The sequence below is a fragment of the Zosterops lateralis genome, assembly GCF_965231275.1.
Source record: "Zosterops lateralis genome assembly, chromosome: 9".
Classification (NCBI taxonomy): domain Eukaryota; kingdom Metazoa; phylum Chordata; class Aves; order Passeriformes; family Zosteropidae; genus Zosterops; species Zosterops lateralis.
In genome coordinates this window covers 8,144,707-8,160,637 of record NC_139769.1, presented here as the reverse complement: position 1 = coordinate 8,160,637, position 15,931 = coordinate 8,144,707, and the positions used below count along the sequence as shown (strand labels likewise).

Below are 15,931 nucleotides of genomic sequence, written 5' to 3'. Positions count from 1 at the left end.
GTACAGAGCTGGGTCTCTTCTACCCAGAGCCTATATTTTTCTTGGAGAAGAGAAAGAAATAAAAGTAGAAAGAATAAATGGCTATTTTCACTTCTACGTGTTTTATAAAGGAATAAATTAAAAGTCTGAATTACTCCAGTGGATTTAAATAGTAAGTAAAGTCATGGAAGAGAGAAAAGGAGGAAAGCTATTGAATAGTCTATTTTTTATTTTTAAGAATGACAGAAAACTGAAAGGTTCCTTTTAGAATTGTGTAATTTTTTTGTTTTGTTTTACTACTTTTGACTGGAACAAAACCCTCCATCTTTCAACAGCATAAAAAACTTTGCTTCACTTTCTGAAAAACTGTTTAATCTCAGCATGCTTGGATATTCAAATGCCTGTTCCCTGACCACTCCTTTGTCCCCTGGATTTGTCTGTTGGATGTTTCACAGCCTCGTGCTGTTGCAGGCCAGACTCAGAACCAGCTCTCCTGTGATGCACCACAAGATCTTTGCAGCACAGCTCTAAGTGACACATAGAGAAACTTTTAGTGGGAATCCCAGTTTACAGGAGAGCAATGACACCCAAGCACCTGGGACTTCGATTCACATCTACAAAAATGGACTTGTTTTTCTAGAAGAAAACGCAAAAATTCTGTTTTCCACAAAAGCAAAAAAACTTATCAGATTAAAGATTTTGATCACCCTTCTTTTTAACAGGAGGGCAGGATGAAGAAACGAGGATATCTATGTATGAAATAGGTAATAACCAGCCCATAAAAATGCAGAGTTGCTCTACTAAATTAATTTGCCTGCTGTATTCCAATCAGTTCAATGGCCACATCTCCCACCTGAGAGCTGAGCGGGTGTTTCCAGTCGTGACCTGACCTCCAGATCTGCTGGGACCAGGGTGTGGAATCTGTCCCTACGGGAAGATTATTTAGATCTTGTCACAAGGGTTGCCATACCTCCCTCCACGTGGGTAAGCTATGTTTTTTTTCTGATGGTAAAGAGCATTTTTTGTTATGGGGACAGGGCTTTACACTCTGCCGTGTTCCAGCCCAGGAGGGACTTCTGACCACATCATCTTGTTTTTCACTTGAAGCCACTCACTGGATTCGTTTGGGATTTTTTGTGAGTTTTTTCTAGTTCTACAGTCATGGAGAGGATACACTGAACCAAACCTGACTGCAATTTGCAAAGACACCTGTGTGGTGCCTTCTGCCTTAGTCAAGCTCATTATACTAATTCATTATTAGATGCTACAGAACTACCCATCCACGGCACTGGAATCTTAAAATAAGCTGAGGATGATGCCCCAGGAGAGCAACAGGACCTCAGTTGCTGAATGCAGCTGTGCAAAAGCCAGGTAAAACTTCACTACAGCAGCATCTACAAGGTACAGCTCCCTGCAGGGAGGCCACCAGAGGAAAAGGCAGGGCTCTGCCTTGGGAGGGCTGTTTTCGGGGAGAGATCCTATTTCCCAGCCCCTTGGCTCCAGTTATACCTGGGAGTAACAGGATACCTCTGAGCCCATATGAATCATCCTGCAGGGCTTGAGGCTCCCTCCTAGAGCAGCCCTGGTCTGTAAAACTGCATTTGTTGAAGTGTTTCCAAGGTGCTTTTCTCATAACAGGCTTATTTTCTTACTTAGGAAAATACTTATTTTCCTAATTTTCCTTGGCAACACAGATTTATCCGATTCTTCCTTTCCCAGAAACTATGATGGAGATTATGAAATTTGGAAAACAATTCATAATACACATATATAATTTAATTACTATTCATTCATTATTTCCAATATCCTCAGAATTAAGGGACTAATGCAGAGATCACACTTGGCATTAAGGGCAAGATCTTCTGAAACACATTGTCCAGAATATTTTTTTCAAATTATTTCCCCTTCATCATGTTAGCTTTAGAGATGTAGAATCTTAAATTGCACGGTTCTGGGAGCAAATAAACTCCCACAGACTCCATCATGCCTATCCTAACAGAAAATGCATTCCTAAAATGTTGCACTTCAGAATTCATGGGAATATGTGAAAGCCTCAACTTTCATCAAAAACATCCTTTACTTTTATAAAAGGTAAAACCAAACTCTCAAATTTTCATAAAACGATTTGAATTCATGACCCAAGCACATACCAAAGACACTCCTCAAAAGTAACGAACTAGATACAAAGATGAAAAATAAAAGATTTATCAGGAAAACCCACTCCTCTAATTCAGTGCATGGGAGAAAAGAGGAAACAAAAATCCATCAGGAAAAAAAACTGCACTTGAATCAAAAGAGGAAATGAACTTCCCTGCACTTTGGTCACATAAAAGTTTTGGCACTGAAAAAAATTAATAATTTTCTTAGTGTTCACTGCATGAAGAAAAAAATCACCCCAGAGAAGAAAGCAGGAATTAATTGTAATTAAAGTAGGGATAGCCTGCAGGGATGGCCCAATTTGGTGAAAAAAAGCCAAAGGGATGCTGGAACAAAGAACCCAAAACAAAAAGCTTTCCTCGGCATCTCCCACATCCCAGTTTTCAATAAACCCGGCTGAGTGTGTCTGTTCTGTCCTGCCACGCTCAGTGCTGGGGAAACAAAACTGCCCAGCAACAAAGGCACTTTTCAACATCACCAGAAATGGGCCTAAAAGACAAAATGAGACTTGCTCTTTATGAGCCAGATTTCCCAAGGGATGCTCCCTGGGAGTTTCAGGTAGGTGCTCTCTGATGGGGACAGGGAAAGAAAGGTCAAACCTCCCAGAAGTTAAAAGTGCCTTTCTAAATAATGTAACCTGGAATTAGCATCCATTGGCTTAATTTCAGTTCTGTTATTAGCACAAACAAACAGTTGCAGTGGGTTGGATCCATGACCCACCTAGTCCATGGTCTGTAGCTGATGCCCTGGAAAAATGTGTAGAGCATGACAAGTGGGTAGTGATGCCCAGTTTATCCTCTCAGCTCCATTTATGTACTGGTTAAAGGATTTCCACCACTGGAAACTGTTATCTAAGCCATCATGTTTGATAATCTCCAATAAACCTCACTCCTTGGGTTAGAGAGGCTGGTTTTTATGAATGCTTTTTATGAATGCCTGTCCAATTATGAGCCATCATGATATATTTTCCTACTGTAAAAACATTAAGCAAAACTCCTTGGCCAGAAATATCAGCCAAGCCTGAGATTAAGTAAGCTTGGGAAAATTTAGTCCGGATACACTCAAAAAATAAATACATCAAAATGCACGTGTCTCTGCTAGAACCCACAGTCTTTAATCAAAATTCCCACTGAAGTGAGTAGCGAAAGGTGAATTGTTGCCAAAGTTCATAGTGAGAGCCATGGGATGAGAAGCAAAGCTCTGTCAAAGATGAGAAATTGCCAAGGAGAGGGAGCAGGAGGAGCAGATTGGTTCTCAACACAGCAATCTCAGGCTGCCTTGAAGTTAAGGGAGCTCAAAGAGACATTTAAGCTGGTGCTCAGGATTCTGCTGAGCTGGGGCCTGAACAGTTATTATTTATACTCTTATCACACAGAAATGTGAATTCCACTGAAAAGGGAAAAGAAATAAAAAAAGGGAGAGAAAGGACAGTAGCACGTACTGTTGCAGGCTCACAGAAGTACTGCAGACATCTTTGTTCTGCAGACTTCAGGGAGAGCATTTCAAAAGGAACAGGGACACTTTGGGTTTTTACCTAACGGTTTAAAATGCTGGTATTTAGCTACACACAGAGCTCATGCACTTGTGCAAAGCCCCAAACCATCCAGTCTGTACAGACACACCACCAAAGCAGCTCAGTCACCCATTGAGAAGGCCTAACTGCAGCAACCTCAGGAGGTTTGAAACTCCGGGCCAGCACCTGGAGCCACACACATGTGCCTGTGCCACAAACGGTTTGTGTTCTGCCCTCACTGCTATCAGCACCTGGGCTTGCAACTTCAAAGGCACCTGAACCATTTTCTGCACCCGTGGCCAAGCAGCCCACAGGTCTGGGAAGGGAGCAAACATGACAATGTGAAAAGTGCTTACAGCTTCCCATTTATACAGCCAGATGGAAAATAAAGTGAGTGCAGCCTGTGTGCAGCCTGGCTGCATCTAGATCCACCTCCTACAACAACCCACTCCATTTTAGAAGTGGGTATTGACAAACAAAAGTCTTTCTGCTTCAAAGGGAAGCCTTGTAAGAAAACTTCCCACAGGCCCAGAGACCTGAAGCATCCCAAACACTTTACTTCCAGAGTAACGAAGTAAAACAGAAAAAATCATGCCATACCTGCTCCAAAGGCAAAGAAGAAGCTCTTGTCTCTGTTCTCTCTTAAAAGTGACATCACTCTTCTCCCCATCCTCTCATTCCTCTTGTAGATGAGCTCCTGTCTGAAGTAGCTGTCTATTTCCTGAGCTGTCACCTGCTCATGGGGTGGGAGTGTTGTGTTGATGAAGTTTGGGACCTGAAACAGAGAGAGAGGCCATAGCCCAGGTGGCATTGGTTAAGGAAGCCACAAAACACTGTATGTTTTAACCCAGCCTTCTTTAAGCCACCTGAGCACCACTAGCACACAAAAAAACCACTAGAAGATCAGAGCATGGGAGGTTGTTAGGAACTCTTAAAAAAATCCCAATGGATATGCTTTCTTTAAAAAAGTGAAACTAGTATTGTACTAAAGGAAACTTGAGTTAATTTTTATTTTTCTCTGTCCCTTTGTCAAAATGTAGTTTCAGGTGTTACATTTGGGTGAGTTACTTGGACCTTTATTCTCTGCTTGTTCAAAAAAAATCATTGGCTGTTTAATACCAGATTTCTATGATCTGTTCTCAGCTGAGGTCACCATGAACTAAGTAAGGACTGTAAGGCTTGTATATGTGCCTTTTTAAACCTAACAGTTAAAAAAGAGGAAAGGATAGCAAATGCAGACACAGGAAGATGCACACAGGGTAAATTCCCTTATCCTTACATGCTATTAGGTCTCACCAGAGAAGACCATGCACTGCAACACATAAATGCCTGGAACATTCCTGATATGTCTGAGGAAGAGATTTCCACAAGAACTGCTCTTTCAGTTCCTGCTTTTGTGAGGAGAGATGTTCACAGACATAGCAGAAAGGCTGAACCCTAAGGACTTTGGTCAGGGCAGCAGACCCAGGAATGAGCTAAGATCCAAGCTGTAATGGACAGATAAACCAAAAGTCTTTGATTATTAGGACTTTTTGTGACACAGTTAAGGTTCCAGGTCTACCACAAGGGTTTGGGAGCCCACGTGCCCTGCAGAGAGAAGAGCTGTAAGGGGACAGTGTTTGATGACTGCTAACAAGACCCAAGCACATTCTGGTGATTTTCTGTGCCTCACCACTGGAAAGCAGCTTAAGCTGCAAACCCCAGATTCAGATTTCTGAGTCCCTAGGTACATGTAAAGCTGCCAGGATTTCCAGTGTTAATCTGAGTTGGTGGTAATGACATTGTATGCACAGCCCATGAGGGGAACATCCCTCACTTGCTGTGCTGAAACACTTGGTACAGTGACTCTGCTACTTGGGTTAATTAGAAATAATTAGAAATCTCTGGGTTTCAGCTATACAAATTTCCTATACTCATTTTCTAAAACTTGCCTTTAGTTTTTGTTTTTCAGCCCACCTCTTCCCGTTCCACTTGGTCACACGGTTTTATCCCAACAATTTTTGTCTCTTCCCACCCTCTTCACTCATGATGCTTCTCCAGAAGTTTTCAGCAAGTCTTAGGGAGAAAAACTGATTTCCACCTTCCCATTGACTCTCCTTAAAGCTTTTTCATTGCAGCCCCATCTGCATCACTCCTAATATATGTGAGGCACCAAGCAGCAGAGATTTCTCACCATGCATTATGCAGGATGAGTCTACCTCTCACTCTGGATTCACACTAAAGGCTGTTCCCAGTTGAGTGAGACAGAAAAGGGGATCACATCTGCTGAACCAGGGGATCCCAAGGGGATGGAGATAACACTCCATGTAAGGGACTCTGCCCCAGCCTCTTGGGTCTCACAGGCAGCTGGACCTTTGATTTTCCAACCTGCTTTGCTTCTCAACCTGCTTTGCCAAATCACCGTGCTCCTCACAGCATGTCCTTCTTTAAGGGTTCAGTCACATTACCCTGAGTCATTCCTTCCTCCAGGCTTTCCAGCATGGCTTGGCATCACCAGCAGAACTTGTGAACTCCTCAGAGCATGCAAGTACTTTGCACCTGGTTCTCAGTTTAGCCCTGAGCCAGCACTCAACAAGTAATAAGTCCCATTAAGTCAGACCTATTGGAGACACCAGTTTCCTGTGAAAACCCAAGGAAGTTGCCTCCATGTCTGGCAAGAATTCGTGTTTGTCTCAAAGGGATGGAGGAGAAGACTGATGGTGTCAGAGAGATAAAATGCTGCTGACTACAGCAGCAAAGGACATAGTGGCTTTCATTCTTGGTGAAAGACAGAGAGAGATTTATATTGTAGGAATAAATTCTGAGGAATGAGTAGCCATTTTACACTTGCAGTAACCTCTGTAATGCAAAACTGCAAACCAGTTGGGCCATGGAGAGATTACAAACCTTTGCATCTCCTCTTTATTCAGGCAGGAGTCAGGAAGCCTTTAGGCACTGAAGTGGAAGGTGACATTTTCTACAAGAATCTGAAGGCTCAACACCCACATAAGAAAAGTCTCTTCCCAGCTTCTGGCTGAAGGGAAGTGAAGGCTGGGACCTGTTTTTGAATCACTTGAGATGCTTTGGGGCAAGCAAGGTACAACCTTGCCTGAGAGCTGAACCTGCTCCAACACAGAGCAGGACTAGCAATGCTGGGGGACCAAGCAGCTTTGTGCATCCCACTGGTGCTGGAGGTCTAGATAGCCAAAAACCAGATGTTGTATAAGGTCTTTGCCAAGAAGGGAAGTACCTTTCACCTCCTTGTGCAACTCCATCACTTGCAATCCTGCGTCCACATTTAACCTATAGTTTGTTCCTTCTCTTTATCTACCCTAAAATACAGTACACAAAACAGAGCCATTTACTTGCCTCCCCCCCCACCCCCCCTTTTTCTTTCTTTCCTTCTCTTCTGTGGGAAAACGTTTGCCAATGGCAGAGAGATAAACTTAAAACCAAGGACTGGGTTTTGTAAATCTTTCCTCTGCTTGCCCAAGGAACAAGACAAAGGAAGGCATCACCTAGACAAACACAGCATCAGGTACAGGTCCTGCTGCACCGTATGCATTCCTGCATTTCTGATGCCTGGCAAAAATAAAATCTGCACGTGTGTTTCAGCGTGTGTGTGGCAGAGGACAGAAGATAAATGACTGCAGTAAGTTTGCCCCTACACAGTAGTGCAACCATACTCTGAGCTGTGACACTTGTCCCATTAATCACCTCTGCTCCTCCCTGTATCCAGGTCCTTTCCACAGTCAGTGACACACACCATGCCTGGCTTCAGGGAGACAGCTGCTCCTGTTGATTTAGGAAACCCTTAAACCAGACAGGGATCAGGAAGTCAAGAAACAGTCACATGCAATTAGGAAACTTAACTGGACCCAGAATTAAAGTTTGGGTTTGTTTTTTTTTGGAAAAGAGAAGATCTGTTGTTTTAAAAGGATGGCCTAAATATGCACCAAAAAGATGCACTTTCCCTCTTCTACCTTTGTTTTCATTCTGTGAAAAAATTAATTTAAACATTTTAATGATACAAATCTGGTTTTTTTGAGCTGAGAGTGAATGGATGAGACATTTGATGTGCCCCTGGGTGAAGAACTGATCTAGTAATAGCTGAATATTGGTACCAGTATTTAAATGTACAATGGAGTGGATGATGTTGAAAAATCCAAACTTCTAATTTTGCTGTTCACCTAGGAGAGTAACAGGTGGGTTTGCAGAAAAACATATCAGCAGGAGTGTGGTCATTTCTCGTGGATACACATGACAAGAGATAAATGGATTCTTTACATCCAGTCTCTGCAAGCTGTGCAGTTTTCTGAGAACCTAACCAACTCATATTTATATATAGTTCTAGTGGAAACTCAATCATGTATCTCATTGAGGTGTCCAAAATAAAGGATATTTTGTTTTACTTAATAAAGTAATACTCCTTTTTTCTTTTCCTATTTCCTTTAGGTTACAGCTCTCCTATGGACAGTACAGATAGATCCCAAACTCACTCATTAGGGACACCCTGCCTTTCTCAGTTAAACTTTTGAGGTTAAAGAAAGAGACTAGAAGAATAAAAAAAAAATCCCAGCCTTGCAAAAATTTCTTCCCCTCCCCACGGTCTGTGTAGTTTTACTTGAGTCAGTATCCCTGATGGAATATATGTGTGGATAAAGCTCTGTACAGACGTCTGAGCTCACAGTGCTGTGGGATGCCGGCCATAATTCTTCACCTTTGAAGTCAGTGGGAGCTTTAGGGAGAAGAAAGAGGAAGGATTGTGGAGTAGTTATGACACTACCCTGAAAAAATGGTTCTGCTCCCATGGGTGATACAAATCTCTTACATGATCACAAGCATGTCATTTGGGTTTAAACCTTCAAAGGAAACTCAGCACTTAACCTCCACTAAGTGTCTTTGAAGCATTTGGCTTTATTCCTCCTGCCTCTCAAAAGTCCATCTGTAAAACGGGGACAGTAAGACTTTCTACCTTGATGTTACATACAAGGCACTGGCTCAGTCTAGCTCTGGAGGGATCCAAAGGAAGATCCAAAGTCCAACATGATGCTCAGCAGTAACCTCTCTTCCCATAAATTTCCACAGAGGCTTGGATTCTGCTGCAATCATTAGCATAAGAGCTAACAAGATACTTTAGCTTAGAAAAATGCATCAGCCATAACTCAAGATCTATGCTATGCTTTCAGCTTTGTAGAGACAGAGAGAAAGAAAAGGGAAAAAAAAGAAGAGAAAACCAAAATATATTGGTGCAGAGTCTTTTATCACATTTAGGGCTTACTGCCAAAGTTCAGCTGAAAATTCATGGACACAGGACTACATTAAAAGTACATTTTTTTTATTTACTATTTTTTACTATTTTGACAAATATTCTGGGCAGAGGCACAATGCCAGAGTTGTGAATATCTATCTGCAAATAATTTTTTTGGACACAGATAAGCACCATCATCTTTGATTACAATTTTTTTCCTACTTTAGATTTATTGGCTCCAGTGGAACTGCTCTAGACTCAGCCCAGTATCAAATCACTATCATATGTGAAGTAACAGTGTTATCGTTCCTACTCCTATGCACTACATTTCCCAATCCTCTGATAACCCTGTTTAGCCTCGTTCTGTTCCAGTGGTGAGAGTGTATTTCTGGAATGTGCATTCAAATTGCAATATTATGTCAATCAAAAACCAACATTACCAACACTGGAATAAAGAGCTGTGTGCCTTTCTTCACCTGCTTGTGGGCAGAGGTGATTTTCAATCATAATTCTACTTGCAGGTGGAGAAGAGGAAGCTGAGATAGGGAAATGGGAAGCCAGCCCCTGCCATGAAATACACAGTGATCCTAAAACCTCTCCAGCTCTTGTCTTCCTGTATCTTGGTCAATCCTCTTGGCTTTTGAGACTCCTCTCTCCCATTGTCCCAATCAGCAGATGACTCAAGGACTTCCAGCCTCATCTCCTGAGAAATATCCAGACTCCACACTGCTGCATGCACAGCATCATCACCGACAGTTGCAGGGGAATCTCTTAATAACACAAGTGCCTTAGTTCCTTATTTCTCCTTCTCTGCCCAGAGGGTTCACAGGCTAAATAGAGAAAACAGAAGGCAGCACACCCAGGGTCAATGGCAGTTGAGAGCTGGCCATCAACTTCTACAGTTCCAGTCCAGCACCTCACTACAAACCCCATCCATCCCCTCCCTGACAAGAAGGCTCCACCTCCACACTCGTAATCCTTATCTCCACTTGTGAGCAGGGAGCTGTTCCCAGATCACGACAACCACATTAATTTTTTTAAAACAAGATAAAGATTGGGTTCTCTTTATTAGTCTTCTGGTTTATGAGCTTTACGTGGGCAGAGGCCAGAAGACAAGTAAGGGATCCCACTTTGAAGGATTTTCCTTGCACCATGCAGGTCAGGAACCTTTATACAGTTGACAGCACTATGCAAGATAAGGATCTCAAGAGCTGACAGGCAGCTTATGGGGGCTGCCAGGGAGCCAGAACAGCATCCCAAAACCTGCTGCCTCCTCCAGCAAACCGAATGGCCCTAAATTCACACCAGCCCTTCTTGGGTCACAGGCTGACATATGAGCTCTAGTTATCATTCCTTTATGAAGGGAGGACACCCTCCTGTTAACCAGCCTTGACAAGGCATTGTGGCTTTTACTGCAGGGCTGCAAAATATACTGCTCTGGACTTGGAAGACACCTGTTCACCTCTGATTTATGGACCCTTCTGGCATCTGGGATAGCAATATCCTCTTACTGCAGCCTCTGATAGGAAGGATTGAAATAGTGCAAATTGAATGGGCTGTGAGAACAAGTATCTCCATGAGGAGGACGTGGCTGCCACAAAAGAAAAGATGCTGCCAACTCTAATGGTTTTCCTCCAGCACTCCCAAGAGCCCATGATGAGGGAGCTCAGCAATGGCCAAGGAGGGAGTGTCGGGTTAAACTGATTTAACCCAAAGCACAAAGTTGGCAGCTGCCAAGAAGATAAGCTTCCAGCTTGTTATGGAAAAGGGAAACCAGGAAGGAGCAGTCTGCAGTTTGAGCATGTGATTAACCCATTGTGGCTTTCTTTTAAGCACCAGAATGTAAAGTAATATATTAGAAGTCTGAGTGGACTGTAAAAGGAGTCTTTCATCTTTGGAGCAAAGTTCAGTTCCATCATTCCTTTCCCTTTGCCAGAGTAGGAGGGGGCAAAAAGGCAAAAATACTTTTTGCTTGAAGGGAAGTGAAGAACACAAGCAAGAACATTTCCTGGGACCAACTCTGGGGAGCTACTTCTGGCCATGAGCTAATCCCTGCCCATCTCCCATCAGTGCTCATGGTCCATAGATGTTGCAGTTACATCACAGTTCACATTTGTGAGATTTCTGTAACTGGCCGCTCTGACTGAGTGGGATACCCCTCAGCATGCCACGGCAACTTGGGTGTGAAAACACAGGTCTTTGAGTTTCAAACTGGCTACCTCAGATTTAGGGGCCACTGGAGCATCTAAACTTGTAAATGCAGCAAAATCACAAATAGGAGAAGATGTGGTGGGGAAGAGCAGGCTGAATGCCAGTGAAGTCTCTATGGACAGTGAGCAATACATTTAAAAACCATCTCCGCAGGTGACACAAAAGCTGTAGGAGTCATTGCTGGCCTGTAAAGCTGCCTGCAGGCAGGGTGGGCTGCAGCCCTTGGGCACTCCTTTATCTGCAGTTTCAGCCCCCGCTGCACCTGCATGAACACCCGCCCTGGGAGCACCAAACCCATCCAGGGCTGTTCTTCCAGGTGGCACCTGGCCAAACCACAGCTGTGTGTCCTGCCTAGTTCTATCTTCTCTGTCCATTTGGGCCAAAAGAAAACATGTTTGTTTGTTTGTTTGTTTGTTTGTTTGTTTGTTTGTTTTTAAAGGCAGAAAGGCCACACGGATGGGCTGTGCATCTCACACACTCACAGCTTGGGGGGTGATACTTCTATCCCCGTTAAAAAATACTTTCAACAAATCCCTGAGAAGTCATGACCTCCATGTATGTTTTCTATTTGTTTTTTCACACCAGTTAAATAGTCGCTTTCCTAGCACTTGGGGAAAAAAAAGGGAAAGAAGAAGCAAGCAACATCAACCCCTCTTCCATGGCCTCCCTCCCCACCCCAACCCCATCCCTGCTCCCCTTGGTCGCGATGCCAAAATATGCAGCCGGCCTCTCTATCTGAATGAATGTTTTGATTAAAGAAGTCTTAACAAAACACAGTCAGAACAATGATCCCGGCCCCCTTTCTGCAAACTTCACCCAACTATGTGGAGTATATTTAGGACCAGATTACAGGGACCTGCTCATTAATTGACTAAGGATGACAAGCCTACAATGTATGCAAATAAAGGTTTTGGAGGGGAGAGTAAATCTTAACAACATAATGATACTCCTGCCACATTTAAAACCCTTTTAACATTGGGATTTTTTTTGAGGCCAGCTTTCACGAGCTTGCAAACATATGGAAAAGTTCAAGTTTTTCTATTTCTCTTCCAAATAGGGAAAATAGCTTTCATTTCTTTGACAAAGAATATTTTTTTCTGTTCTGACACTAAAACCATCACCTATTATATTGCCATGACACCCAAGTAAAGATACTGATCAAAGGGCAAAGCAGGGCAATAAAGTGAAAAAACTGGGGCCAGAAGGTTTGGGTTTGGGGTTGGCTTATTAAAGAACTGCAATTCTTTTTCCAAAGGTATTTTTCATTTTGTCTTCTGTTACACAGTGGGAGAACAGCTGGTTAGTAGTGGGTATAAACTCAGGTTTGGTTGTCTTGGATATGTATTGTTCAGGGTTCTTCAATGAGTTTCTTTCCATCCCTGTTTAGTGAGATTCTAGGGAAAGCCCGAATGTGTATGTGAAATTCGTAATATTATTTCAACCTGAGGCGAGTCTGATCCAAAATATATAACTTTCACAATATCACATAACTTAACAAGGAGCTGAAATCTGGTTCATAACACAACAGCAGCTGGGCTGGACATGAGACCTCCAGAGCTGACCCTCAAGGGAGTGCATTGCAGAGCTGACTTTGCCTTCCTGTTTGGTCCTAGAAATAAGTCCAGGGTTCTCCCAGTCCAAACCAGCTTTCCAGTTACGCTGGCATCTGAAACAAACTGGATGATTGCTTTTGAACTGATTTTAGCTTTCTTTAAGGTGGAGTTACTTGAGAGGTCTAGTACCAGATGAAAAGATGGAGAACATCTCCAAGAAAGCCTTTAGAAATGGAGCAAGGACCAGCGAGGAGAAAAATAAGGAATGATTCAGATTAAGTCACCCTTGAAATGGATTTCTTTCCATCCGAGCTGCTGGAACTCTAGAAGCCTTTGGGTTTATCAGCATCAGCTCTCTCAGAGGACAGAAGATCTAGGTCTGAAGTCACCATCAGAGAGCTGAACCAGTTTACATTGGAGACACCAGATCTATGGCATTCACCATTTGGTAATGCACACCAACAGTGTCAGATCCGGAAATGTTATTTCCAGGAGTACCCAAGAACACAGTCTTTTCAATAATGTTTAACACTAATCCTGCCAAGTCCTTCCGAACCAACCAAGTTTCCCCCTTGTCCCACTTTCCTCCTCCTCACAGTCATAATGAGGAGCAAATATATCTTCTAGATAAAACAAGAAGAAAGAAAAAGCACTTTTTACATTCAGCCAACAAGATACTATTTAAAATACTAACAAGCCTTTTTCCTTTCTCTTTAACAAGTATTTCCAAGAAACACTTCATAAACCAGCACTTTAAAAAGAAGGGAAAGTAAATGCTTTACAGCAAACATACAGCACTGCACAGAAAGCAGCACGTTCAACTCCAAAAATTTTTTACCAATCACTTTCATACTCATTTATAGTCTATTCCCGTACTAATAAATACAGATGGTAAACAATCCCTAAATGTTTTAATGTAAATCAGCCCTCTTCTGTAGATGAATATATTCTTTTTCTATTAATGGAGCAGTCTGAAAAAAAAATCCTAGCTTTTAAATGTCTTGTTCCAATTTTTCCATGGCTCTCTCTTCTCTCACATTGCTTTCTTCAGAGGAAAGAGGAGGGAAAGGACTTCCAAGGTAAAACAACTCCAAATGCAAATATGTAATGAAAATTTTCAAGCAACAACAATCTATTTTCAAAACCTGTAGCATGAAAATTATTTAGGCATGTTCCAGATTATTAATAAAAAAACAATCTCTGCAATGTTTTCCCCAGCACTGTAATCAACAAGTAGACTTCACTCTCAATCTGGATCTGCAACCAATTTTCTGAAACACATAAGCCAAAATACAATATTGCTCCAATCTGGAATCCTGTTCTGACATAATATGAAAATTAGACTCTGCAAATTTTGGCTACACTTCTGTTTTTTCGTTCACTTCCAAATGCTCACAGTGTATCAAAACATGGAGCTGTAACTCAGGTGCAAGGGGAAAGAAACTCTGATCCCACCACAACAGAGCAGGAGCTCTCCTGAGCCATGGGGAGGCAGCCCCTCTGCAGCAGCATCTGCAGAGAGGAGAAGGTGGGGGACAGGCTCTGTTGGCTGTGGGCACAGGCAGCACTGAGCACTGCTGTCACCAAGCACCAGGCTGGTGTCCTGACTGCCCTCAGTGCCCTCCTGACAAACACTCCTCTGCCTGGACCCACAATGGGAAACTCGTGGGGTGGCTCCCCTGGTGCCAAAGACAGCCTTGCACTCGCTTTTCTGGAAAGCCCACAATCATTTTCCCTGGAAGAACAGGAGGCTGTGCCAGTTCCCCTGCACTTTGTTATGGCTGAGAACGATAAGATGCTTCCAGAGCGTTGCGTTACAATGGCTGTGCCTTCAGTTCATGGATTTATCTTCCTCTGCCCTAGATAAAACTCCATTCCTTGGACAAATTAGGTCTGCTTGTCATTCAACACTCTACCTAATGGTCTCAGCTGTGTGTTTCTGCAGTTACTGAAGCTGAAGCATTCCACAGATAGTTCTCATTGATTTGAGAAGTGAGCCAGAAATCCAGTTGTATTTTATCCAAAATGACAACGGGGCAAGTTAATGATGTAATTAGAATTATCAGGACCCTTAAATCTTAAAGGACAGGTTTCAGTGAAGGATGATAACATTTTTAAAGGGGTACGTAACACAACCCAGTGATTTATAAACAGCAAGTGCCTTGTGAAGTGAAGCACTAAACATTTTCTTCTTTAGTTTAGAGAGGCTGATACTGACACGAACTTAGTTTATCAATCTCTAATGTCACGTTATCTAGATCATCATTATGCTTTTCAGAAGGCAACATCCACTATCTAAATCCACCCATGGCATTTTGAACTACAGAGGTGACTTGAGATATGGATGGCACTATTCAAGTAAGGTATCCAAAAAGCTTGGTGGTTTCATGGAGGCTTCGGGTCATTTGGCAATTTCTCAGCTGTCTCAGGTAAAAAAAAGTATGATCTAAAGATAATTTTCTAAATTTGAACTAACAGATTTTTTGCATTTTAATACGTCTGGACACACTGACCTCAATTCCCTAGTGAGAGCTTCAGATAGAATAGAGAAGTTAAAACTACTGATCTAATCTATCTATTTTTTTGCTTTTAGGGAATATTTACAAAAGCAGAGAAAGAAACTGACTTCTTTGAAGGGAAGAATAGTCTGGAGAAAGTATACCCATCCTATCTTTAGTTTAGAATGCTTTGTCTTCGGTATCATTTTGACTCTCTGCCCAGAAGCCTCAACATAAACCTCTTGATTGCAAAAGTAATAAGAGAAACAAGTGTTTGAAGAAGGCTATTGAAAAAAGAGAGGTGTTTCCTACTGCACTTTTGGGTCATAGTCTAACTTATTAAACTGACCCCCTTAAAATTTTACTAAGTTTAAATAAGGATTTCTACATTTGGAAAAATGCTGCTTGCAAACAAAGTTTAAAAAAATGGAGAGGGAGAGGAATGATGAGCGTAATATAACCACAGGAAAGCAGAGGTGTTTCCTCTTTCACTGTTCTTAATTAAAATAAAATTTTAAAAACCCACTGAAACTGAGAAGGATTTGTTTACTCCTCCACTCTCATCAGGGTTGATGGCTCTGGGAAAGGAAGGAGTCAGGGACATGGGGCCTTGCTCACACCCCTTCATTCTGGGCACCCTGGCCAAGCTGCATCTCCCTGGGGTGCCGTCCCCAGCCAGGGATGACAAAGGAGCTGTTCTCTGACCTAAAACCTGCTTTGGACTAGGAAGTACCTTTCCTTGCACCTTTCCTCCCAGCACCATCCTGTCTGTGCACCCCTTTGGCACAGT

At 42.5% G+C, this 15,931-nt stretch overlaps 1 protein-coding gene across 1 annotated transcript in view; it reads right to left on the bottom strand.

Moving 5' to 3' along the window:
* TRABD2B (TraB domain containing 2B) overlaps positions 1-15,931 on the bottom strand; it is a 265,264-nt gene that overhangs the window by 101,342 nt on the left and 147,991 nt on the right. Inside the window, exon 4 of the mRNA XM_083867587.1 lies at positions 4,250-4,424. Within this exon, the coding sequence (XP_083723713.1) occupies positions 4,250-4,424 (175 nt within the window). The remainder of the gene's footprint in view (positions 1-4,249; positions 4,425-15,931) is intronic.